We start from the raw sequence: 25,646 nt of genomic DNA on the forward strand, positions 1-25,646 counted from the left end.
ACAAACACAGCAGTGAACTGGAAACGGAGTGAAACACAGGGTGAACTCCCTGCTCACCTAGGGGCGTCAAACTCATTTTGGCCCCCAGGGGCAGCATTCGTTCTTTATCAAGGTCCGAAGAGCCACACTGAAAAGTGGTTATATTTCCTTGCCGTCAAAATTTGTGAAAATTGGTTCTCTATCGTTTTTGGAATATATAATAATCCCTGACTGTCTAGCTTTCATTTCAGTGATTATTAGCTAGCTGGAAACAGTCAAGAAACTGTATGGATGTACAGTAGGTCCATTATCAGTTCAACATAGTTTTGATTTGGTTTTAGTCATTTTGTAAATATATTTAGTTCACCCCCCCACACAGAATTTTAAATATATATAGATATATTTTTAACAAACCAACCATGGGCCGGATTGGACCCCCTCTCGTGCCTAATTGTCCCTATTCTTACTAGAGTTAGTGCTATTCGGAATCCTTGGTATGTCCCTACCCTGAACCGTAACTTTAACCATTTTAACATTTAAACTTCAACGGGGTAATGAAAGTGTTGGGATGTCCCTACTAGGTCTATAATAAGGTCCAAGATTCAGTCAAGTATCTGTTACAGACAATTCCTTAGGGGGTGGAGTCTGGGACCACTGTCTATATAGCCTGCCACTCCCTCTAAAGTGATGACTCTTTGAGGACTTACTGACTTTGGGAGTAGCAGAAACTGCCACCATGCCTGCGAAGCCTGCCCCTATCAAGAAGGCATCCCCGAAAGCGCCTGCTCCTAAGAAGGAGGAAGCACCTGCCCCTGCCCCTGCACCCGCGGAGGCGGCTCCTGCTGAAGTTGCTCCCCCTGTCGAGGTCGAAGCTCCACCGGCAGAGGCTGCCCCTGCCGAAGCAGCCGCCCCTGCCGAGGCTGCCCCTGCCGAGGCTGCTCCAACCGAAGAAAAGGCTCCCGTAGAACCCGCTCCTGAGCAGCCCAAAGCACCCACACCCCCTCCTCCAAATGGTAATGCAATAATGCTCCATGAAATGAGCCTCGGTTGGGCTTTTAGCAGAAACACGTGGGCTACTTTGTCATTTATGTCATTGATCTCCTCTCTGAATGGATGAGCCATGGTGACGTTTGTTTGGTGCGCAAGGGGCATACTTAACATTTTCATAAGTTCCCAGGAGTGCTAAAACTAAACATTGACATGATTTGTTAATGGGTCTTTATAATTTACCCAATACTTCAATGGAGGTCATGGATCTTATGCCGGTCCCTTTGCCACTGGGTCTCTCCAAGAGCCTTCTATAAATAGCCTTACCATTTTTGGTCCAAAATGTAACTAACTCCCATTGCGCACCGCCAAAATCCCTGCAAAAATATTCCTTCACGTGACGTGTATTCCGAGAGAGTCTGTTCTTCCACATTATTTGGTAAAACAAAAATAAGCAACATTCGTCCATGATTGATTTATAAGAGAAATCGATAAAGCACTGAAGCCCCTACTTTTGAGATAGGCCTGAAGACTCATTACAGAAGACTTTGCAGAAGAATCATTGTGGGCTCTATGACGACAAGCCTACAATGTGTCGTGCAAGTGGTTGTGTAAGGCAGGGGTTCCCAAACTCGAGGCCCCCCCCCTCTTGCATCAGGGAACAATTTTGTGGTGGTGGAACTCAGTCCGTCTTTAAACTTACTCTTGAAAGTCCCCACAGTTTAGGATCCACTGGCGTAAGGCTCTTGATAGCCTGACTACCTAGTCAAGTATTGCAACTGCTCGATATATCACTGTATACTGTATATGAGCTATTGATTAATGGTGATTCAGCGGACACCATAGTTCTATCCTTTGTGTATCTTTGCACGCACCCTGATCCCCTGGATAAAGCATTGTGCTCGGCCGTAGGCTACTCTCTAATGGTTCAGGAAGTAGCTTACATTGTGTGTCTTCAAACATAATAATCCATCCAGGAATAACACAACTACAGTCAACAGCTAGCAAACTAACATACCATATTACCAAACCTTTAACGTTAGCTGCTATTGCTGAAGAGGCTCCTTCCCCACCTGAGGTGCCTGTTGAGCCGCCTGCTGAGCCAGAGGGTAATTCATGCATCACAATGCTGACAAGGCATACTTGATTTAGAGTGCATTCACTACATCATATATGTTTAAAACTATACTGAACAAAAATAATATAAAACGCAACATAAAGTGTTGGTCCCATGTTTTATGAGCTGCAATAAAAGATCACCGAAATTTTCCATACGCACAAAAAGCTTATTGTGTACACGTGTTTACCTCCCTGTTAGTGAGCATTTCTCCTTTGCCAAGATAATCCATACACCTGACAGGTGTGGAATATCAAGAAGCTGATTAAACAGCATGATTAATACATAGGCACACCTTGTGCTGGGGGACAATAAAAATGTGCAGTTTTGTCACACAACACAATGCCACGGATGTCTTAAGATTTGAGGGAGCGTGCAATTGGCATGCTGACTGCCGGAATGTCCACCAGAACTGTTGCCAGAGAATTGAATGTTTTTCTCTATCATAAGCCACCTCCAACATCGTTTTAGAGAATATGGCAGTACACCCAACCAGCCTCACAACTGCAGACCACTTGTAACCACGCCAGGCCAAGATCTCCAAGTCTGGCTTCTTCACCTGCGGACAGCTGATGAAATGAAGGACTCTATCTGTCTGCAATAAGCTCTTTGCTGGGCCTACGCTTGAGGCACCATCCAAGGGTAAAGCCAAGAATAACAGATGTTTGTTTTGACTAGGCTACTTAACCTCTTTTACTGTAAGTTCTTGATCTCTACTCGTGTACGGGTACTTCCTATCCACATAACATTCTGCAACATCTTTTCATTTTGTAACATCTTTTGAAATGTTTAAAGTCAGCTTTTGCTCTAAACGCCTTGCTAATGTTTAATTAATAGCATCCACCTCCACTGCTGCAGAGGAAGGCAGCCACGCTGCTGATGCTGAGGTTGTGTCCCACTCTGATGGTAATAGGCTCACTACCAATCCATAAGGAGCCAAGGGACTTCATCATATGCCACTTAATACGAATTTTCCTGTTTAGAATGATGGCAAATCACTTTTGGCTAACAGCACTAACTCACGAGTGGGGCAGCGGTCTAAGGCACTGCATCTCAATGTTAGAGGTGTCACGACAGTCCCTGGTTTGATTCCAGGCAGTATCACAACTGGCCGTGATTGTGAGTCCCATAGAGCGGCGCACAATATGCCCAGCATCATCCGGGTTAGGGTTTGGCCGGGGTAGGCCGTCATTGTAAATAAGAATTTGTTCATAACTGACTTGCCTAGTTAAATGGAAAAAAGAGACGATCTCAATGATAATTGGGCATTTTGCCCATCCTGGAAGGTATGGCCTTATTTTCATGGTCCCTGATATGTTTGTGCTGTCTGTCTTGCCAACTCCTTTGGTCATTATCATAAGAGTTAACATATCTGGGACCAGGCTCTTATGTTATTTGAACTAATTCATTAGATGAATCTCTAACATTAAACACTAGCTGATGCTGCTGCAGCTACAGGTGCCTCAACCACAGAGGGAGATGCCCCTGCTGCTGAAGGAGTAAACCCTGTTCATGTGAAATGGATCAATTATACTTTCACATCTGAATATGTCCAATTCCAATCCACTCCAATATGGGATCATGAGAACGTATAGTTAGTTAGGTATACATATAATGCATTCAAAGGTTTTTCCTGTCCATGTGACCTGACCAGGGGAACCCTCCAGGCCCTAGTTAAAGCCTAGTGCACCTTAGCAGATTGAATAGGTGAAGAATGTTTTCATCTCTCTACTGCATAAACAAAGAGGAGTTCAGTAAGAGATGGCATTGGAATGGATTCTAGAACACTGCTCTCATACCTACTGCCTCTGACCTTTTATGTAAATGCATATTTAACATCAGCCGCTGCTGCCGACGCAGCCTCCGTAGAGGGACACCCCCCCCCAAAAGGTAAACCAACTCGACAGTCAGAGGAAAGATTGGTCAAACCATTACGGAGCTCTTCACAAATTCTCCTATTACATTTCAAAATAATAATTGATAACCCAGTACCGTGTCCTACAAGTTTCAAGTTGTACAATGTCTCCGTTATTTTTGCATTTCTAAACAATGTGAAGCCCTTCATGCCATGTTTCCGTTGACATGATAACCCAATTATGCTAACTATTTCCTCTTGCAACTCGAGTTGTACATTGTCTGAATTGTGTTAGCATTTCCAAACTAAATAGAGCCACATTACTTTGTTTTTGATTGATAATGTATAATTCAATAGGGCTAATGTTTAATCTCACTTCCCAGTTGTACAATGCGTTGTCTGAATTATGTTTGCGTTTCCCAACTGTAGAGCCCACCAGTGAGCCCTTGGAAGTGACAGTGGACGACAAGAGCGACACTTCAGTGACCATCACCTGGAGGCCTCCAAAGACCATTCCAGCCAACTCTGGCCTGGATGGGTACACTGTGGAAATCACCAAGGAGGGAAGTAAGTTATTCAAGCCCACTACCTTAACTAACCTCGTCACAGATCTGTTTGTGCAGTCTCGCCAACTCCTATGGTCATGGGCATGACCCATCTGATACCAGGCTACTATTTGACTACTAAGTTCTTTGAATGTTATGTTGTCCCATTGGATGTTGTACATCACTGATATGCTTGTAAGTTAAAATAGAGAATTAACCACAACCTTAGAAACATGTTTATCGATTTGTTTTACCTAACACCATAACGATGTGGCTGCATTCCACTTTAAGCTGTTGCCATTTGAAATAATATTATTTGAGCTGGTCAGACCTATCAGTTGCACCTGTCCCCTGCATGTCACTAGATGATTTATACTGTACCTAACCTCTCCCTATAAGGAGAGAGGCATTACTGGCGGTGCCATGGACTAGCTGGTGCCTGCTTTTAGATCACAACCTTCTGCTAATGTCAGTAACAGACTCAAGTCAAAAAGAAATCATAGTAATGCACCTGCACATTTCACCTTGCAAATGTAATAATGCACCTGGAAAATTTGAACGTATGATATTCTTATTCATGAATCTCCTTAATTCTTCAATTTAAAAATATGTTTTTGGGCCCAGATAGGAAGATAAGTCATGACAATCCTTTCCATCCAAGTACTTCCCCTGATTCTCAGTCACCACTAGAAATATTATTTATTGAAATATGTGTCCTGTAGTTTACATTTTCACTCAGTGAAGAAGGAAGATTCTCAGTATCTGTCTCAGTGTTTCTTAATTGTCCCTGCCTCTTTCACCTTGCTGTCTGCTCATTGTCTGAACCTAAGTTGTACCTTGAAGGTCCTGTCAAATAAAATGACACAACTCATGAACTGAGCTATTAGCTGATACTTATTGTCCTCACTCTGATCACTCTCCTGCCACAGTTCTATTTTGTCCTCCTTGTTCTAACTCTCCTGCCACAGTTCTATATTGTACTAAGTTTGTTCACTTTCCTGTCACAGCTGAAGACTGGAAAGTAGCCAACGAGGATCTGACCGTGTCCTGCCGTTATGTCATCAAGAACCAGACTACCGGCGACCGTCTGCTGATCCGGGTGGTTGCTGTAAACCCTGGTGGCCGCAGCCCCCCTGCTACCATCGCTGACCCTGTTCTGGTCAAGGAGGTTGGGGGTAAGCAAAGCCTGGACAATAGTCCTCACTCACAAACAGCCCTTAACTACTGTACTTCAGAAGCATGCCATGGTCCATTTCTTCCAACCAGCAGACAGATGTGTGGGTTTTCTTCCATGGACTTCAAGTAGACAGTATTGTATTATTGGTACGGCAATAACAGCAAGTCCAAACTGTTTGCGGTGGGCGGTGTCAGTCTTTATCATTGAAATGGCTTTTAAAAGAGCTGACGTTGAAACAGCTAGGGAGAAACGGCTCCGCTTGATTTCAATCTCAGATATCCAACGGCTGTTGTCGCATCCCTGGCCCGTTAGTAACTGTGGCCTTCCCAGATTGTTGCCACCAAGAGTGGGGTAGAGATCCTCGGTCTAAGCTCCCCATTTGTAAAAGGATAAATATACTACCTCCGACACCTTTTGGGTGCATGTTTTCACCTGTGTCTTCTTACTTTGTCTACTTTTTGTTTTCCTCAATGACAACCGTTAATGGTGAGTCAAGCCTCTTAATTTACAGCAATCATCCTGGAAGCAAGTGAATGTACTGTATACAGTGGCCCTGGATTTTGTGTTTTATCCAGAGTCCGATGTTCTGAATATACGGTAAAATAGTTATATCAAAACCAAAGTAATTGGTAGACCTACGTTTTTGTTTTTTTCTGAGAGTTGATTAAAACATTATTTATGTAAGCAAGGATCAGCAAATGTGTAATGGAGAATTTTAGTGGAGGGGAATGAAACCTGAACCCCAAGGACTTATACAGGGACTGGCCGACCCCCAATCGGAGTGTCACAGTCAATGTACCACAATCCCACTGTCAAACTTAGCCATTGGTCCACCAATAAAAGCATCTGGTTTACCACACAATGGAACGACCGCTAACTTTCCCACAAATCCTTGGAAAAATAGTTGGGATGTGTCTGCTATTAACACGGATTCAATTCGGAAGGTTTGGCATCAAGTTGACTCCCCGGTCCGAATGCGTGCTGGAGAGGTGTCAAGCCAACCCATGTAAGAGCGATGGAAACAAGTGCAATCTGTCGAGGGGGTGGGGATGGGGGACATTCCAAAGTGTCCACTCTACACAGAGGGGGTGGGGCCAGGGGAGGGATCTAACATCTCGTATGCCATCTAAGTCCTTTGAGACGACCAGGGACCCTGTGTTTATTTTGAAACATGCCACAGACTCTGACGGGGACAAGGCAGTTCTCTTTTGACCTGCTCGCCGCATAAGGAGCGTCAAATCAGGACACTCCACAGAGAAACACACCTAATTCTACCAGGTTCATTCCCCAGTTGGTTGATTGTTTTGCTTTACATACATTTTCTGATAGCAGCACATATTTCTGCCTAGAGCACTAGTGCATAGGTTTGTATGGGTGCAGGTGTGCAATTATATGAATATGAGTTATTTACAAATGTCAACCATTCTATCCATGTTTTAACACAGTAAGCCGTTGGCTGTGAATGGTGTGTTTGTGGGGAACCCTATGGTCTTGGAGAATCTACAGTACAGTTGAGTGTGATTCTTACTGCAGCCTGTTTAACAGTGTGGGCTGGGGTAACTGTAGATCTACATCATGTGTTGCGACATGGCATGAGTTCAGATGGGACCAATTTAGAGCTCTGTTGAGTGACACTCCGCTAGACTCAGCAGGTGTTTGGTTCCCACCAAACTAGATCTGGTCTGGATGACTGGAGTACAGGAGAATCTGTCTCGAAGCTGAAGGTACAGAGTAGGTTTTGAGGAAGTTGATTTTTATTCTTTCAGATACACATACAATTGCTCGCTCTGAAGTATCTTTGAAGTGTCCTATCCATTGTGTGGGTAACAGTTTCAGAGTCATTTTACTTATTTGAACAGGTTGAATATTATTATTCGTAAACTATTTTTTTTTGTCTGTAGCTCGCCCCAAAGTCCGCCTGCCTCGTTTCCTGAGGCAGAGGTATGTCAAGAAAGTCGGCGAGAAGATCAACCTTGTCATCCCCTACTCTGTGAGTTTGCATTATGAGATGGGAAGGCCTGGGAGTGTCTAAACCACATGACCTGGGCAGGACCAAAACCATTGGGCCCTAGCTATAGGCTACAACTATGGGCTAGAGATTTTTCACATGGTCAGAAAAGACTCCTGGCACTAATGATGTGAAATGACTTGATGTTGTAGCATGTGTCCATACAGATGGAAGCTAAGGCAATTGATTGAGCCTTGTGTTCTTTACTTTCCTAGGGCAAACCTAAGCCAGTGGTTAGCTGGTTAAAGGATGGACAGCCCCTCGACTCCAAGAGGGCCAACATCCGTACATCTGACAGAGACAGCATCCTGTTCATCCGTCAAGCAGAGAGGGGGGACTCTGGTTCATACGAAATGTGTGTGAAGGTGGACGACTTTGAGGACAAAGCTGCTATCATCATCCAGATTATTGGTCAGTCAAATTCTATTAGACTATCCAACCTTCTTTTCATTTCCAAAACAGATGATGACACAGCATTAGCCTGTCAAAAAAGACAGTTGAAGTCAGAAGTTTACATACACTTCGGTTGGAGTCATTAAAACTTGTTTTTCAACCTCTCCACAAATTTCTTGTTAACAAACTATAGTTTTGGCAAGTCGGTTAGGACATCTACTTTGTGCATGACACAAGTAGTTTTTCCAACAATTGTTTACAGACAGATTATTTCACTTATAGTTCACTGTATCACAATTCCAGTGGGTCAGAAGTTTACATACACTAAGTTGACTGTGACCCATGAACAGATTGGAAAATTCTAAAAGATGATGATGTCATGGCTTTAGAAAGTTCTGACTGGCCAATTGACATCATTTGAGTCCATTGGAGGATACACCTGCTGGAGCGCTTGATACGGGTGGGTGTTGCCATTGTGACCAGTGAACTGAGATAAGGCGGAGCTTTACCTAGCATGGACTTGTAGATGACCTGGAACCAGTGGGTCTGGCAACGAATATGTAGCGAGGGCCAGCCGACTAGAGCATACATGTCGCAGTGGTGGGTGGTATAAGGTGCTTTAGTGACAAAACGGATGGCACTGTGATAAACTGCATCCAGTTTGCTGAGTAAAGTGTTGGAAGCTATTTTGTAGATGACATCGCCGAAGTCGAGGATCGGTAGGATAGTCCATTTTACTAGGGTAAGTTTGGTGGCGTGAGTGAAGGAGGCTTTGTTGCGGAATAGAAAGCCGACTCTAGATTTGATTTTAGATTGGAGATGTTTGATATGAGTCTGGAAGGAGAGTTTACAGTCTAGCCAGACACCTAGGTACTTATAGATGTCCACATATTCTAGGTCGGAACCATCCAGGGTGTTGATGCTGGTCGGGCATGCGGGTGCAGGCAGCGAGTGGTTGAAAAGCATGCATTTGGTTTACTAGCGTTTAAGAGCATTTGGAGGCCACGGAAGGAGTGCTGTATGGCATTGAAGCTCGTTTGGAGGTTAGATAGCACAGTGTCCAAGGACGGGCCGGAAGTATACAGAATGGTGTCGTCTGCGTAGAGGTGGATCAGGGAATCGCCCCGAGCAAGAGCAACATCATTGATATATACAGAGAAAAGAGTCGGCCCGAGAATTGAACCCTGTGGCACCCCCACAGAGACTGCCAGAGGACCGGACAGCATGCCCTCCGATTTGACACACTGAACTCTGTCTGAAAAGTAGTTGGTGAACCAGGCAAGGCAGTCATCAGAAAAACCGAGGCTACTGAGTCTGCCGATAAGAATATGGTGATTGACAGAGTCGAAAGCCTTGGCAAGGTCGATGAAGACGGCTGCACAGTACTGTCTTTTATCGATGGCGGTTATGATGTCATTTAGTACATTGAGCGTGGCTGAGGTGCACCCGTGACAGGCTCGGAAACCAGATTGCACAGTGGAGAAGGTACGGTGGGATTCGAGATGGTCAGTGACCTGTTTGTTGACTTGGCTTTCGAAGACCTTAGATAGGCAGGGCAGGATGGATATAGGTCTGTAACAGTTTGGGTCCAGGGTGTCACCCCCTTTGAAGAGGGGGATGACTGCGGCAGCTTTCCAATCCTTGGGGATCTCAGACGATATGAAAGAGAGGTTGAACAGGCTGGTAATAGGGGTTGCGACAATGGCGGCAGATAGTTTCAGAAATAGAGGGTCCAGATTGTCAAGTCCAGCTGATTTGTACGGGTCCAGGTTTTGCAGCTCTTTCAGAACATCTGCTATTTGGATTTGGGTAAAGGAGAACCTGGAGAGGCTTGGGCGAGTAGCTGCGGGGGGGCGGAGCTGTTGGCCGAGGTTGGAGTAGCCTGGAGGAAGGCATGGCCAGCCGTTGAGAAATGCTTGTTGAAGTTTTCGATAATCATGGATTTATCGGTGGTGACCGTGTTACCTAGCCTCAGTGCAGTGGGCAGCTGGGAGGAGGTGCTCTTGTTCCCCATGGACTTCACAGTGTCAAATAAACTTTTTGGAGTTAGAGCTACAGGATGCAAATTTCTGCCTGAAGGAGCTGGCCTTTGCTTTCCTGACTGACTGCATGTATTGTTTCCTGACTTCCCTGAACAGTTGCATATCGCGGGGAATATTCAATGCTATTGCAGTCCGCCACAGGATGTTTTTGTGCTGGTCGAGGGCAGTCAGGTCTGGAGTGAACCAAGGGCTATATCTGTTCTTAGTTCTGCATTTTTTGAACGGAGCATGCTTATCTAAAATGGTGAGGAAGTTACTTTTAAAGAATGACCAGGCATCCTTAGCTGACGGGATGAGGTCCATGTCCTTCCAGGATAACCGGGCCAGGTCGATTAGAAAGGCCTGCTCACAGAAGTGTTTTAGGGTGCGTTTTACAGTGATGAGGGGTGGTCGTTTGACTGCGGGTCCGTAGCGGATACAGGCAATGAGGCAGTGATCGCTGAGATCCTGGTTGAAGACAGCGGAGGTGTATTTGGAGGGCCAGTTGGTCAGGATGACGTCTATGAGGGTGCCCTTGTTTACAGATGTAGGGTTGTACCTGGTGGGTTCCTTGATGATTTGTGTGAGATTGAGGGCATCTAGCTTAGATTGTAGGACTGTCGGGGTGTTAAGCATATCCCCGTTTAGGTCACCTAACATAACAAACTCTGAAGCTAGATGGGGGGCAATCAATTCACAAATGGTGTCCAGGGCACAGCTGGGAGCTGAGGGGGGTCGGTAGCATGCGGCAACAGTGAGAGACTTATTTCTGGAGAGAGTAATTTTTAAAATGAGTAGTTTGAACTGTTTGGGTATGGACCTGGAAAGTATGACATTACTGGCTGTGCAGAAGGTAAAAGCCGCGAGCAGTGGCTAACAATGACTAAATAGCTTGTAGCTAGTTAGCTGGTTGGCTTCTGGAGGTTCTTGAATGTGTTCTAAAATTCTATATAATCGAATTAAAAATCGAAAAGTGATTGAAAGTAAATATGGGTCCAGTGAGTGGATGGGCTGGCTGGGGACGCGGCGATTCAGACAGTTAGCAGGCCAGTGCTAACAAGCTAACAGTTAGTAGGCCGGGGCTAAACAAGCTAGCAGTTAGCAGGCCGAATTAGCAAGCAAGCAGATAGCAAGGGCTAGAAAGTTAGCCTTTGGGGGACGTCGCGATAGGGGTTGAGTCTGTTTATGCCTCTTCATGCGGTGACATCAATAGACCGGTCATGGGTCGGGATATTGTAGCCCAGGAGTATGCTTCAGTGGTAGCACAGGAGTTCTGGCCGGGCTAGCTTCCAGCTAAGTGGGTGGAAACGCTAGCCAGGAGTAGTCATCCGGGGTTGCGGTTAGCTAGTTAGCTAATTGTGAAGATCCAGATGAAAAAGTGGTGATCCTAACTGACCTAAGACAGGGAATTTTTACTAGGATTAAATGTCAGGAATTGTGAAAAACTGAGTTGAAATGTATTTGGCTAAGGTGTATGTAGACTTCTGACTTCAACTGTAGGTATATTTTGGTCATCACTAGGGCCAGGAGTTGTTTCTGGTAAGGTCTTAACTGATCTGGAGAGTGATTAAGTTTTTTGTGAGTCTACTGATACTAATGATGCAATCCATATTGAACAATGTATCTCGGTGCTTGCTCTACCACAGAGTTGCCCGGGCCACCAGCCAGCATTAAGATTGTGGATGTCTGGGGATTCAACGTTGCTTTGGAGTGGACCGTACCCAAAGATAATGGTAACACAGAGATCACAGGCTACACTGTCCAGAAAGCTGACAAGAAGACCGGGGTGAGAAACCCTCTTGCTTACCATACAGTGTCATAGTGAATGACATACTGAGTCATTCACAACTTCTGTAGCCCTCTCATCTACACTATTCCCATTGATTCAGCACCAAATATATTCCCTGTAATCAAATACAATCCCCCAAAATGTTATTTAAAAGTGCATCTCAGTGTACTTTACACCAAAAAATTGTCTTCCAAAAAAAAATACAATATGTGTAATAACAAGCCATTGAAATGTTATTAATACTCATATGGTCTCTTGCCCAGGACTGGTTCAACATTTTGGAGCACTACACCAGACTAAACGCCACTATCTCAGACCTCATTATGGGCAACACCTACACCTTCAGGATCTTTGCAGAGAACAAGTGCGGACTCAGTGAGGAATGTGCCGTGACCAAGGGAGAAGCCACCATTGTGAAGGAGGGTGAGACACTCTCCACACCACCATTTAAAAAAAAGTCCCTTACAAAAAGAAACATGAGAAAATCACACGTGAAAATAACATTTATTTATTTATACGGTATATATATATTTATATACCAGTTATATACCAGTCAAACTAATTCAAGGGTTTTTCTTTATTTTTTACTATTTTCTGCATTGTAGAATAATAGTGAAGACATAAAACTATGAAGTAACACATATGGGGTCGTATACTAACCAAAAACAGTGTTAAACAAATCAAAATATATTTTAGCTTCTTCAAAGTAGCCACCCTTTGCCTTGGTGACAGTTGAAGGAGTTCCCACATATGCTCAGCACTTGTTGGCTGCTTCTCCTCTGTGGTCCAACTCATCCCAAACCATCTCAATTGCATTAAGGTTGGGTGATTGTGGAGGGCAGGTCATCTGATGCAGCACTCTATCACTCTCCTTGGTCAATTAACCCTTACACAGCCTGGTGGTGTGTTTTGGGTCATAGTCCTGTTGAAACAAATGATAGTCCCACTAAGTGCACGGTAAGGCGTATTGCTGCAGAATGCTGTGGTAGCCATGCTCGTTAAGTGTGCCTTGAATTCTAAATGAATCACTGACAGTGACACCAGCAAAGCACCCCCACACCTCCTCTATTCATCTCACAAAGACACGGCGGTTGGAACCAAAAATATCTCATTTGGACTCATCAGACAAAAGGACATATTTCCACTGGTCTAATGTCCATTGCTCGTGTTTCTTGTAGTCTTCCTTTCCTGTGGCGATCCTCATGAGTGCCAGTTTCATCATAGCACTTGATGTTTTTTTGCGACAGCCCGTGAAGAAATTTTTAAAGTTCTTGAAATTTTCCAGATTGACTGACCATGTCTTAAAGTAATGATGGACTGTCATTTCTCTTTGCTTATTTGAGCTGTTCTAGCCATTAGATGGTATTTTACCAAATAGGTCTATCTTCTGTATACCTTGTCACAACACAACTGATTGGCTCAAATGCATTAAGAAGGAAAGAAATTCCACACAAGTCACACCTGTTAATTGAAATGCGTTGCAGGTGACTACAGTACCTCATGAAGTTAGTTGAGAGAATGCCAAGAGTGTTCAGAGCTGTCATCAAGGCATAGGGTGGCTTGATTTCTTTAACACTGTTTTGGTTACTACATGACTCCATATGTATTATTTCATAGTATTTATATCTTCACTATTATTCTACAATGTAGCAAATAGTAACAACTCTGGAATGAGTAGGTGTGTCCAAACTTGACTGGTACTGTGTATATATATATATATATATATATATATATATATATATATATATATATATTTACATTCCATTTTCATGAGTCAGATACAGGGTTTTCGGACACGTATGACGTTTCACGTGAATTAGTCACGTGAACAAATCATATGTAAAAAAAATAATAAATCATGTGGGCAAAGCAGACACATTGTTTTCAGACATGTGAAGTTTAAAATGGATTTTCACATGACTCAGACACATTTCCCTGTTTCACATGTGATTATATAAGTTTCACATGTATGCTTTTATAACTGGCAGGATTAGAACCCAGGTGTCCAACGGGAGATGCCAATGTCTACCATTTGACCATGAGGGCCAACGCTATTTAGAAGTCGTAGGCGGGGCTACCTCATCACGTGACCATTAGCAACCATGACCGACTCATGTCCGCTTTTCACATTTTGTCAACCATAGGTATCAACAATAACAAAAAACTGTAACCGAGTTTATCACAGGATTTGTTGTGATTCATAGTTTGCTCAAGTTGAGTTGTAATTTTAGATTTTTGTTTATACAAATAGCAGTACATGAACATTGCTGTTCTGATTTTATCCAAAGTAACGGTTAACAAAATCAGGTAAATTGTTTAACAAACTTAGTTTAACCTCAAAGTCAACTTGTTTTGACATCGTATTGCTGACTTTAGCTATAGAGACTCATGTATTTTGGATGTTTTCAGTGTATTTTAAACGCTTTCAGACATTGCAATAAGAAAATTGAGCACAAAAATGATTTCAGTTAATGACTTTGGTTAACTGATTAACGTTGGCAGTGCTAATTTTGACATGTTAAAAAGGATAAATAAGGAGACACGGAGCGCTAGTTTCTTTTCACTGAGCTTCTTCCAACGATCAGTGATCAATGTATGAAGGAGAGAGGCGTGTGTTTGCAGCTGTAACACTCCGAATTGATGGCTCAAGAATAAGAAATTATACCGTTTAACACACTTGAATTATTATTCACAGAATGCCATTAAATAATGAGCAATTCCATATGTGGAAACATTTCTACCGCAACATATTACCCCACTTTTTTCACATGTGAGGAGAATAAACATTATTTCACTCCACATGTGAAAGTTGGATTTTGACGTAATTGTTTTTTACATGTGAAACTTCTAATTAAATTTTCACGTGATAGATTTTTTTGATGTGAACTTGAAATTCTACATTTGAATGTGAGCTTTTCAAAGTGAAAACTGCATATCCGATTTTCACATTACATATTTACAACGTGAAACAGCAAATTTCACATATGCAACTGCAATTCACATTGCATGTGATGTGAAAATGTTTTTCTTCTCACATCTGAAAGGTGGTGTTAACTTGTGAACTCTAAAAGTAATAATGTGAAAATACGGTTTCATGTGAAATTTAAGCTCAACATGTGAAAACAGCTATTTGACATGTTTTTTTAAACGGGTCCCCCACAACGTTAGAGAATGTTAGAAGGAGTGGAACAATAAAGTCTTCTTGTAGTTGCCCCCATTTAGAACCTAATCCATGCTTGTCTCATTATTTTTCAGTTATTGACTACAAACCTACCCCATTCGTGGAGCATGACTTCACTGAGGCTCCCAAGTTCACCACTGTTTTGAACGACAGGTCCACCACTGTTGGCTACAGCACCAAGCTGCTGTGCTCTGTGAGGGGATGCCCCAAGGTAAAACTTCGGTTCTTAATGAGGTTATAACTGTAGGTTGTTAATGAAATGGACACCTGTCGGCTAGGCTAGCAGAACTGCATTTGTTAAGGATACCCATTAGCCAAGGCAGCAGCTTCTCTTCCTGGGGTCCAGCAACATTAAGGCAGTGATATATTATTTAAAATATTACATTAACACTTTCCACAGCACATTAAGTGTGTGAACTCAGGCCACTACTCTACTACCACATAAATACACTACAAAATCCATGTGTACGTGTGTGTAGAGTGCATGTCTTATGTGAATGTGTAAACGTGTGTGTGACTCCACTGTTCCATAAGGTGTATTTTTAACTGTTTTAAATCTGATTCTACTGTTTGCATCAGTTATATGATGTGCACACACAGACACAGACACACATAGTCTATGGAAGGAGGGTTTTTTAGTCTCTATGTTAGCCTCCTGCATATTTTAGGCTGGGTATCTGTATAAGCACTTTGTGACAACTGCTGAAGTAAGAACGCCTTAATAAAATACAATTTATTGATTGATTGATGTCTGAGCCTCCAGCTCAGGCTGTCCCCTCACCTCCCACCAGATCCACTGGGTTGCCAGTCACAGCAGAGCAGCATTTTTTTTTTACCTTTATTTAACCAGGCAAGTCAGTTAAGGGGTTTGAACTTGCAACCTTTCGGTTACTAGTCCAACGCTCTAACCACTAGGCTACCCTTGCCGCCCTCCCAATCACACCCGGTTGTGATACAGCCTGGAATTGAACCAGGGTCTGTAGTGACGCCTCTAGCACTGGGATGCAGTGCCTTAGACCGCTGTGTCACTCAGGAGTTGAACATGCAGCTCCGTATAGGGTTAGGTTATGATAGTCTCACTCTGAGCGGAACCTTGGACTCCTAGCCGACTGGGCCGTAGTGGGTGTGTGGCAGAGAGGAGGGGGTGGAGGGGTCAGATGTGTTTCATTCCTACCCTGAGGGGATCATGGGGGGCATTTACACTGACCTTTACAAAAGAACAAGTCAAATTTGCAGTTTCATATGTTGAGCTTAAATCTAAATATTACATTTAGACTTCACATGTTAACATCACCTTTTCACATTTGAGGAGAACAACATGTTTTCACCTCACGTGAATTTCAGTTTCACATGTGAAAGTTAACATGTAAAACTGCAAATTTCACATTTGAAAAAAAAATCTCACTTTGAAATGTAGAATTGCATTTTCACATGTGAAAACATTAACATGTGAAAATCACATTTTCGTTTCACATGAAAATCTCACTTTCACTTGTGGAATTGCAGATTCACATGTGGGGTTGAAATGATGTTATTCTCACATGTGAAAAGATGGTGTTAACATGTTGCAGTAGCAATATTTCCACCAGTGGAATTAGGGTGACCATATTTAAAAAAACGAAATGCGGGAAAAGGTAACGTTTCTGCTGGACATTCGCGGAACAGTGTACAGAACACGCTTGTTAATGTTTCAATTAAAGATTGGCACTTTAAAGCAAAACATGAACTCGAAAGTATTGATAGCAAAATAGAAAATTGCAAGGAAATAATCTTTTCGATTATGATAAAAGGATTTGTTTAGCAATTTTCCCCCATCTTGAATTTTGAATACAGAGTTGAAGACGGAAGTTTACATACACTTAGGTTGGAGTCATTAAAACTCGTTTTTCAACAACTCCACAAATTTCTTGTTAACAAACTATAGTTTTGGCAAGTCGGTTAGGTCATTTTTCCAACAATCGTTTATAGACAGATTATTTCCCTTATAATTCACCGTATCACAATTCCAATTCTAAGTCCAATTCCAATTCCAGTACATACACTAAATGTACTTTAAACAGCTTGGAAAATTCCAGAATATGATGTCATGGCTTTAGAAGCTTCTGATAGACTAATTGACATCATTCGTCAATTGGCGGTGTACCTGTGGATGTATTTCAAGGCCTACCTTCAAACTCAGTGACTCTTTGCACGACATGGGAAAATCAAAAGAAATCAGCCAAGACCTCAGAAAAAAATGGTAGACCTCCATGTCTGATTCATCCTTGGGAGCATTTTCCAAATGCCTGAAGGTACCACTTTCATCTGTACAAACAAAAGTACGCAAGTATAAACACCATGGGACCTCGCAGCCGTCATACCACTCAGGAAGGAGATGCATTCTGTCTCCTAGAGATGACCGTACTTTGGTGCGAAAAGTGCAAAGAACAACAGAAAGGACCTTGTGAAGATGCTGGAGGAAACAGGTACAAAAGTATTTTTATCCACAGTAAAACGAATCCTATATCGACATAACCTGAAAGGCCGCTCAGCTCCAAAACCGCCATTAAAAAGCCAGACTACGGTTTGTAACCGCATATGGGGACAAAGATCGTACTTTTTGGAGAAATGTCCTCTGGTCTGATGAAACAAAAATAGAACTCTTAGGCCATAATGACCATCGTTATGTTTGGAGGAAAATGGGGGAGTCTTGCAAGCCGAAGAACACCATCCCAACCGTGAAGCACGGGGGTGATAGCATTGTTGTGGGGGTGCTTTGCTGGTGCACTTCACAAAATAGATGGCATCACGAGGAGGAAAATGATCTGGATATATTGAAGCAACATCTCAAGACATCAGTCAGGAAGTTAAAGCTTGGTCGCAAATGAGTCTTCCAAATGGACAATGACCCCAAGCATACTTTCAAAATTGTGGCAAAATGGCTTATGGACAACAAAGTCAATGTATTGGAGTGGCCATCACAAAGCCCTGACCTCAATCCAATAGAAAATTTGTGGGCAGAACTGAAAAAACATGTGTAAGCAAGGAGGCCAACAAACCTGACTCGGTTACACCAGCTCTGGGGCAAAATTCACCCAACTTATTGTGGGAAGCTTGTGGAAGGCTCTCTGAAAAGGTTGACCCAAGTTAAACAATTTAAAGGCAATGCTACCAAATACTAATTGAGTGTATGTAAACTTCTAACCAAATGGGATTGTGATGACAGAAATAAAAGCTGAAATAAATCATTCTCCCTACTATTATTCTGACATTTCACATTCTTAAAATAAAGTGGCAAGCCAAACTGACCTAAGACAGGGAATATTTACTAGGATTTAATGTCAGGAATCGTGAAAAACAGAGTTGAAATGTATTTGGCTAAGGTGTATGTAAACTTTCAACTTCAACTGTATGTTACCGTCAAAAAAAGGGCTTAATTTTCCCCTAGAAACCAACATAGCCAAGCCTACATGATGTTCCTTCCTTTATAGGGGCATTTAATTGATTGATCATAGAGGTACACTAGAAAAGTATGTGGACACCCCTTCAAATGAGTGGATTTAGCTATTTCAGCCACACCGGTTGCTGACAGCTGTATAAAATTGAGCACACAGCCATACAATCTCCATAGACAAACATTGGCAGTAGAATGGCCTGTAGTGAAGAGCTCCGTGACTTTCAACTTGGCACTGTTATGCCACCTTTCCAACAAGTCAGTTTGTCAATTTTTTTGCCCCGGTCAACTGTAAGTGCTGTTTTGTGAAGTGGAAACTTCTAGGAGCCACAACGGCTCAGCAGCTTAGTGGTAGGTCACACAGAAAGGGACCACTGAGTGCTGAAGCCCGTAGCATGTAAAAATCATCTTTCCTCGGTTGCTACACTCACTACCCTCACTACCGAGTTCCAAACTGCCTCTGGAAGCTACGTCAGCACAAGAACTGTTCGTTGGGAGCTTCATAAAATTGGTTTCCATGGCCATTCAACCGCACACATGCCTAACGCTTCGAACACACCGACAGCGTTGTTGCGCAAAATAGTATGCAGCATCATCTGGCTATGTATGCATCAAAAAGTTCAACATTTGATGCATACATTCGATAAATCCAATTTATGCACCGCACCGAACGCACTGCAACAGCCTCTGCAATGCAATGCTACAAGGCAAACGTAGAGTTTCATTGGAAATGAATGTAATTCTGGTGTATCAAAACGAAAATGACGCTGTCGGTGTGATCGACGCGTTAGATCACCTTGCGCAATGCCAAGGTTCGGCTGGAGTGGGGTAAAGCTCGCTGCCATTGGACTCTGGAGTAGTGGAAACGCATTCTCTGGAGTGATGAATCACGCTTCACCATCTAGCAGTCCGACGGAAGAATCTGGGTTTGGCGGATACCAGGACAACGCTACCTGCCACAATGCATAGTGACAACTATAAAGTTTGGTGGAGAAGGAATAATGGTCTGGGGCTGTTTTTCATGGATCGGGCTAGGCCTCTTAGTTCCAGTGAATGAACATTTTTACGCTACAGTATACAATGAGATTCTAGATGAATATGTGCTTCCAAAGTAGTGGCAACAATTTGGGGAAGGCCCTTTCCTGTTTCAGCATGACAATGCCCCCATGCCCAAGCAAGGTCCATACAGAAATTGTTTGTCGAGATCGGTGTGGAAGAACTTGACTGGCGTGCAGAGCCCCCACCTCAACCTCATCGAACACCTTTGGGATGAATTGGAATGCCGACTGCAAGCCAGGCCTAATGGCCCAACATCAGTGCCTGACCTTAGTAATGCTGAATGGTAATCTTGTGGCTGAATGGAAGCAAGTCTCTGCAGCAATGTTCCAACAACTAGTGAAAAGCCTTCCCAGAAGAGTGGAGCAGCACAGGAGGTACAAACTGCTGTTGTAGCAGCGAAGGGGGTACAAACTCCATATTAATGGCCATGATTTTGGAATGTGATGTTTGACGAGCCATGTAGTGTATGTCCCCTTTGTGTTGCGCTGATCATTGTAGGATTTAAGTATCGTGCATAGTAATACATGCTCCAAGTACACGAGAGTTGAAATAAACAATTGATATGAAACGTATAAATCACATATGTCATTGCAGCCTAAGATCTTGTGGATGAAGAACAAGATGATTCTCAACAACATGGACAACCCCAAGTACAGGATGATCAGCACAGGGGGCATCTGCACCCTGGAGATCCGTAAGCCTGGCCCATACGACGGTGGTGAGTATGTCTGCAGAGCCGAGAATACACTGGGGAAGGTCGACACCGGCTGCAAGCTGGAGGTCAAAAGTAAGTTGTTGTGGTGTCTTTTTTTTGTGTATTTTCCTGCTCGTATTGTCTCTTCTAGTAGGATAACTTCTTTGTTGAGAAAATTGTACTTACTATGACTGTGGTATGTGGTTGTCTCAACTTAAGTAACTAACTGTAAGTCTCTCTGGATAAGAGCTGCTGCTAAATGACTAAATTATCAAATGTAAAAGTAAATTAATTTCGAACACCCTGGGCACACTCGGCTTGAATCAACATTGTCTCCACGCCATTTCAATAAAATGACATTAAATCAACGTGGGATAAAAGTTGAATTGATGTCTGTACCTAGTGGGAAAGTGCTTTCTCATACATGGTTTTACCCGAGGAAGAAGTCTCGCAAAGTATGAAGCGAGATCATCTATAATATAGACCATGCTTTTGTAATCAAATGTATTTCTACTTTTAGTGGTGTTATATATTATTCATTATCCATGCAAATTTAGACACTCGATATTTGCTGTATTTGAAATCAGGCTGTGTGGGAATATTGCCATTTGTTCTTGATGACTAAATTAATTCTATTTACCTCAACAGAGCCTTTGCATGCAGACACTGACAAAGACGAGTAGGAACAGTAAATGCACATGCATACAGGTCAGTCACTCTTATTGGCATGAATAAGGTTTCATGTGGCAAATGGGCTTAAATTTACAAGGCCCGAATTCAGAAGTTGACTGAATCAACAAATAAAAGGCCACTTTGTAACAAAATATACTTCTTTAATATCTTTATTAAAATAAATAAATATCCATCTTGGCATTTCATCTGCTTTGACTTTGGTCTTATTGGAGAGAGAGTTTATATGTACCCATATTATCACCTAAAATGTTGCACCAACATTTATTTTAATATGTACCAAAGTCTATTTGAGTCCTGGTGTGACGTACATATTCTCCAAGGCTGACCTTACATGGTGAGCCCTAAAGTGGGAGGTGGAAGGTGGCCTCTGCAATTGCAAGGGTCTGAGTGCTAGTCCTATCTGCTGCTCATGAATTAGTCCTGTAATGGCTCCATATACAGTGGAGTTGCACTCAGTTGGGGGACGACATCATTTCCTTGACTTGGCATAGCGGGCCCATTAGGGACCAGCAAGACACTGCAATTTACTACCAGGATCCACAGCATTTCTAGCAGCTTTTCACCCACCAAGGTGTTGAGTATCCCCCGTGGAGATTCAATCAGCTCTTTTCACTTGCAAAAAAAAAATATATATATTTTAGACTGGCTGCATTTTTTATTTTTTATGTTAAACTCTTGGAATATACATTTTGTAGACCTGCTACTGCAGTTCTAACCACCACAGTTGGTTAAATATGGCATGTGAATTGACACCTGTTCTTTACATCTGTTACAGTCCCAAATTAGAAGCAAGCGGAATGAGGCCTTTACAAAAAGGTGAGGTGGTCTTTATAAGCTCTAAACTGTACTTTCTCTCTTTTGATGTGAAATATGTCGAGACATTAAATAACTTTCGGTGAGTTTTAAAGTTATATATGCCACTTGTTTTTCTATAGGATGGTTCTGGATGCTGGAAAAAAACATGTACATATGACTGACTGGAGAGAACAAACAATGAAATGGTTCATGTCTACAACCGCTGTATCCTACCCTTTCCTATATTTATGAAAATTTTGATTTTGTTGCCTTTATTTATTTTTCTTCCTTAGTACTCTCTGGTATAGAGTTCATATCCATGTCCACAACCAACTCAGATGTCAACAACTGTCTGTCACATTGTAATTCTGAATAGGTCTCCATTATATAGAGCAAATCGATTGTTACTGATTGGAGATTAAAGATGTAAAACCTCGGAATGTGTTACAATATTTTGATTTAATGCTTTTCTTTTGTTGAATAAACCTACAATCGAATAAACATTCTCTAACCTGAAGTAAAAATTACAATGGGTCGATCGAAAACATTCTGTACTTATTGTGGAAGAGGAAAAGTTATGGCAAGGCCAGCAGATTATTTCCTTACAAGGATTTTGTAATGTATTTGTATAATATACAGTATGTGTATGTGCAGTACACAGTAGTCACTCTTTAACTTGTTTATCACATGATATGATCTGATATTACAGTGGCATTTTATGGGTTGAATCCAAGCTGATCAGGTATCAGTCTACATACTGTCCTGGCACTCGATTACTCTCCTATGAATCCAGCCAAGAAGAATACAGAACTGAAAAAAAGAAAACAGGGCAACAACACCCCTGCTAAATTAAGAGGCAGAAGAGTGTGTCCACACTTGGGCACTTTGGCTCACACACAAAAAGGTACAAGTGTCGCAACAGTATGACTGGCCCTCCAGCGGGCTATGTAACTGTCTCATCCTCACACAGTCATGGAGTTATTGGCATAGTGATAAGAGGCTGTGTTGCCAGAGATATGTAGATTGTTGCCAGTGATGACAATATGAAGCATTTGGATATGGTTGCTGGATGACATTATGTCTTTAAGAGAGTTGGAGAGAGAGGTGACCAGTGTCTGAAGGCATGGTTGGTACAAGAGAACCACTCAACAACAGCTCCCTCTAGTGTCCTTACTTGGAAATGACAAAGGTATGGGCTATTTCTATTATAGTGAACCCACGGTGCACAGAAGTCAGTGCAACATCTAGTTTTGATTTACGTTTGGTTGAATTGTCAACTAACGTGAAGTCACCATGTTTTTAAGGTTAAAAGTTGGACTATCTGGGTTGAAATGACGTGTAAAACCATTAAAAATAATAAATGTAAGGAGTAGATCAACTTTAATATTGCAGATTGTGGCTTCTATTAGTGTAATTATCTGCGTCCTTTCCAATCCCCCATATATTTCTTGTTAAATATATGTATTTTAATGTGTTTTCCTTATTTTTCCCTAACCCTACCATCTCTCCCCTAATTGGAGAAAACGGATGAACAACAATAACACTTAGGCTTCCACTTCCAGTTTATACATACCATATACACATTACAGACAGTATATTTTACATGAGTTATCTTGTTTTTAGTATTTTTTTCCCACCCTTCAGCTCCACACCAACCACTCCCATTTATATCTGAACACCATCCAGTTTCGATTTCTATTTCCCATATATCTTGCAACTGTGATGTTTCACAAAAGTTCTGAACCTTTCTATTCTCATAGTTTCTAAAGATTGTAAATTACAGATAAACATTTATCATATTATTGATCGATTGACAATTCATTTTCTAATCAGCCTGCAGTGCTTCTTGCAGAGTTAGCTTGAGGTAAATGTTGCATTTCTTCAGCCATTCCTGAACCTGCCACCAAAAACAAACTACATATGTGCAGTACCAAAACATGATTAATTCTGTCTCTTTGCAGCAAAATCTGTAGAGCTGGGATGGTTGTATCCCCAATATACAGTACCAGTCAAAGTTTGGATACTCCTAGTCAAGGGCTTTTCTTTATTTTTACTATTTCTACATTGTAGAATAATAGTGAAGACATCAAAACTATGAATCAAAACTATGAATATGGAATCAGGTGGTAAAAAAATGTTTTTTAAATATTTTAGATTCTTCAAAGTAGCCACCCATTGCCTTGATGACAGCTTTGCCCACTCTTGGCATTCTCTCAACCAGCTTCATCGGGAATGCTTTTCCAACAGTCTTGAAGGAGTTCCCACATATGCTGAGCACTTGTTGGCTGCTTCTCCTCTGTGGTCCAACTCATCCCAAACCATCTCAATTGGGTTTAGGTTGGGTGATTGTGGAGGCCAGGTCATCTGATGCGGCACTCCATAACTCTCCTTCTTGGTCAAATAGCTCTTACACAGCCTGGAGGTGTGTGTTGAGTCATTGTCCTGTTGAAAAACAAATGATAATTGAACTAAGCGCAAACCAGATGGGATGGCGTGTTGCTGCAGAATATTGTGGTAGCCATGCTGGTTAAGTGTGCCTTGAATTCTAAATAAATCACTGACAGTGACACCAGCAAAGCACCCCCACACCATCACACCTCCTCCTCCATGCTTCATGGTGGGAACCACAGATGCGGAGATCATCCGTCTACCTACTGAGCGTCTCACAAAGACAACCAAAATTTTTATCTCAAATTTGGACTCATCAGACCAAAGGACAGATTTCCACCGGTCCAATGTCCAATGCTCATGTTTCTTGGCCCAAGCAAGTCTCTTCTTATTGGTGTCCTTTTGTAATGGTTTCTTTGTAGCAATTCGACCATTAAGTCCTGATTCACACAGTCTCCTCTGAACAGTTGATGTTGAGATGTGTCTGTTACTTGAACTCTGTGAAGCATTTATTTGGGCTGCAATCTGAGGTGCAGTTAACTCTAATGAACTTATCCTCTGCAGCAGAGGTAACTCTGGGTGTTCCTTTCCTGTGGCGGTCCTCATGAGAACCAGTTTCATCATAGTGCTTGATGGTTTTTGCAACCGCACTTGAAGAAACTTTCAAAGTTCTTGACATTTTCCGCATTGATTGACTTCATGTCTTAAAGTAAAGGACTGTCATTTCTCTTTTCTTATTTGAGTTGTTCTTGCCATAATATGGAGTTGTGTTATTTCATAGTTTTGATGTCTTCACTATTATTCTACAGTATAGAAAGTAGTCAAAATAAAGAAAAACCCTGGAATTTTAAAGGGGGGGAGAGAGAGTCTTAGCTGTTGACTTTAGACTTACAGTGGCACTGTCTGTACGTCTGATACACCTGTTGGTTTGTTTGTCAAAGCTTGGCAACAATGTTGCTACTAATCTATGCAATCATTGACAGGAGCGGTCCCAAAAGATTACAACCACAACCTAGAGAGGTATATCTGGTGATTGACATAAACACTTTACAAACTGAACACGCTGAAAATCAACAAGACTTCTGCAAAGAGCTGCACACAGAGCCAGAAAAGCGATCTTTATTTTCTCCTCTTGACTGCTGTTGCGCTCTTAAAGTGGCAGCGCACGGTGAAGGCTCCATGCAGTTTTTTTTGCCAAAATATTCATTCTCTTTTTAGCAATGTAAATACTGATCGTCTTTTCTTATTATCTGCTAATCCATTACAATTATAACTGTCTATTCTTATTTACCATAATGAGTTACAAGTTTCAATTCTATTTTTTCATAATATAAACTCAGCAAAAAAGAAACTTTTCAGGACCCTGTCTTTCAAAGATAATTGGCAAAAATTCAAATAACTTCACAGATCTTCATTGTAAAGGGTTTAATCACGGTTTCCCATGCTTGTTCAATGAACCATAAACAATTAATGAACATGCACCTGTGGAACGGTCGTTAAGACACTAACGGCTTACAGACGTAGGCAATTAA

General features: G+C 42.0%; 1 protein-coding gene across 1 annotated transcript; it reads left to right on the top strand.

Moving 5' to 3' along the window:
* The first annotated feature begins 684 nt into the window (after nt 1-684).
* On the top strand, nt 685-23,057 carry LOC135541156 (myosin-binding protein H-like). Its single transcript, XM_064967271.1, has 12 exons — nt 685-992; nt 4,368-4,505; nt 5,491-5,658; nt 7,562-7,650; nt 7,884-8,079; nt 11,729-11,868; nt 12,135-12,294; nt 15,127-15,263; nt 20,139-20,331; nt 20,887-20,946; nt 21,707-21,747; nt 21,867-23,057. The coding sequence occupies exons 1-10, from the start codon at nt 716-718 to the stop codon at nt 20,919-20,921; spliced, it is 1,533 nt and encodes a 510-aa protein (XP_064823343.1). The 5' UTR covers nt 685-715; the 3' UTR covers nt 20,922-20,946; nt 21,707-21,747; nt 21,867-23,057.
* The last annotated feature ends 2,589 nt before the right edge of the window (nt 23,058-25,646 follow it).

The sequence above is a fragment of the Oncorhynchus masou genome, chromosome 6 (genome assembly GCF_036934945.1).
Source record: "Oncorhynchus masou masou isolate Uvic2021 chromosome 6, UVic_Omas_1.1, whole genome shotgun sequence".
Classification (NCBI taxonomy): Eukaryota; Metazoa; Chordata; class Actinopteri; order Salmoniformes; family Salmonidae; genus Oncorhynchus; species Oncorhynchus masou.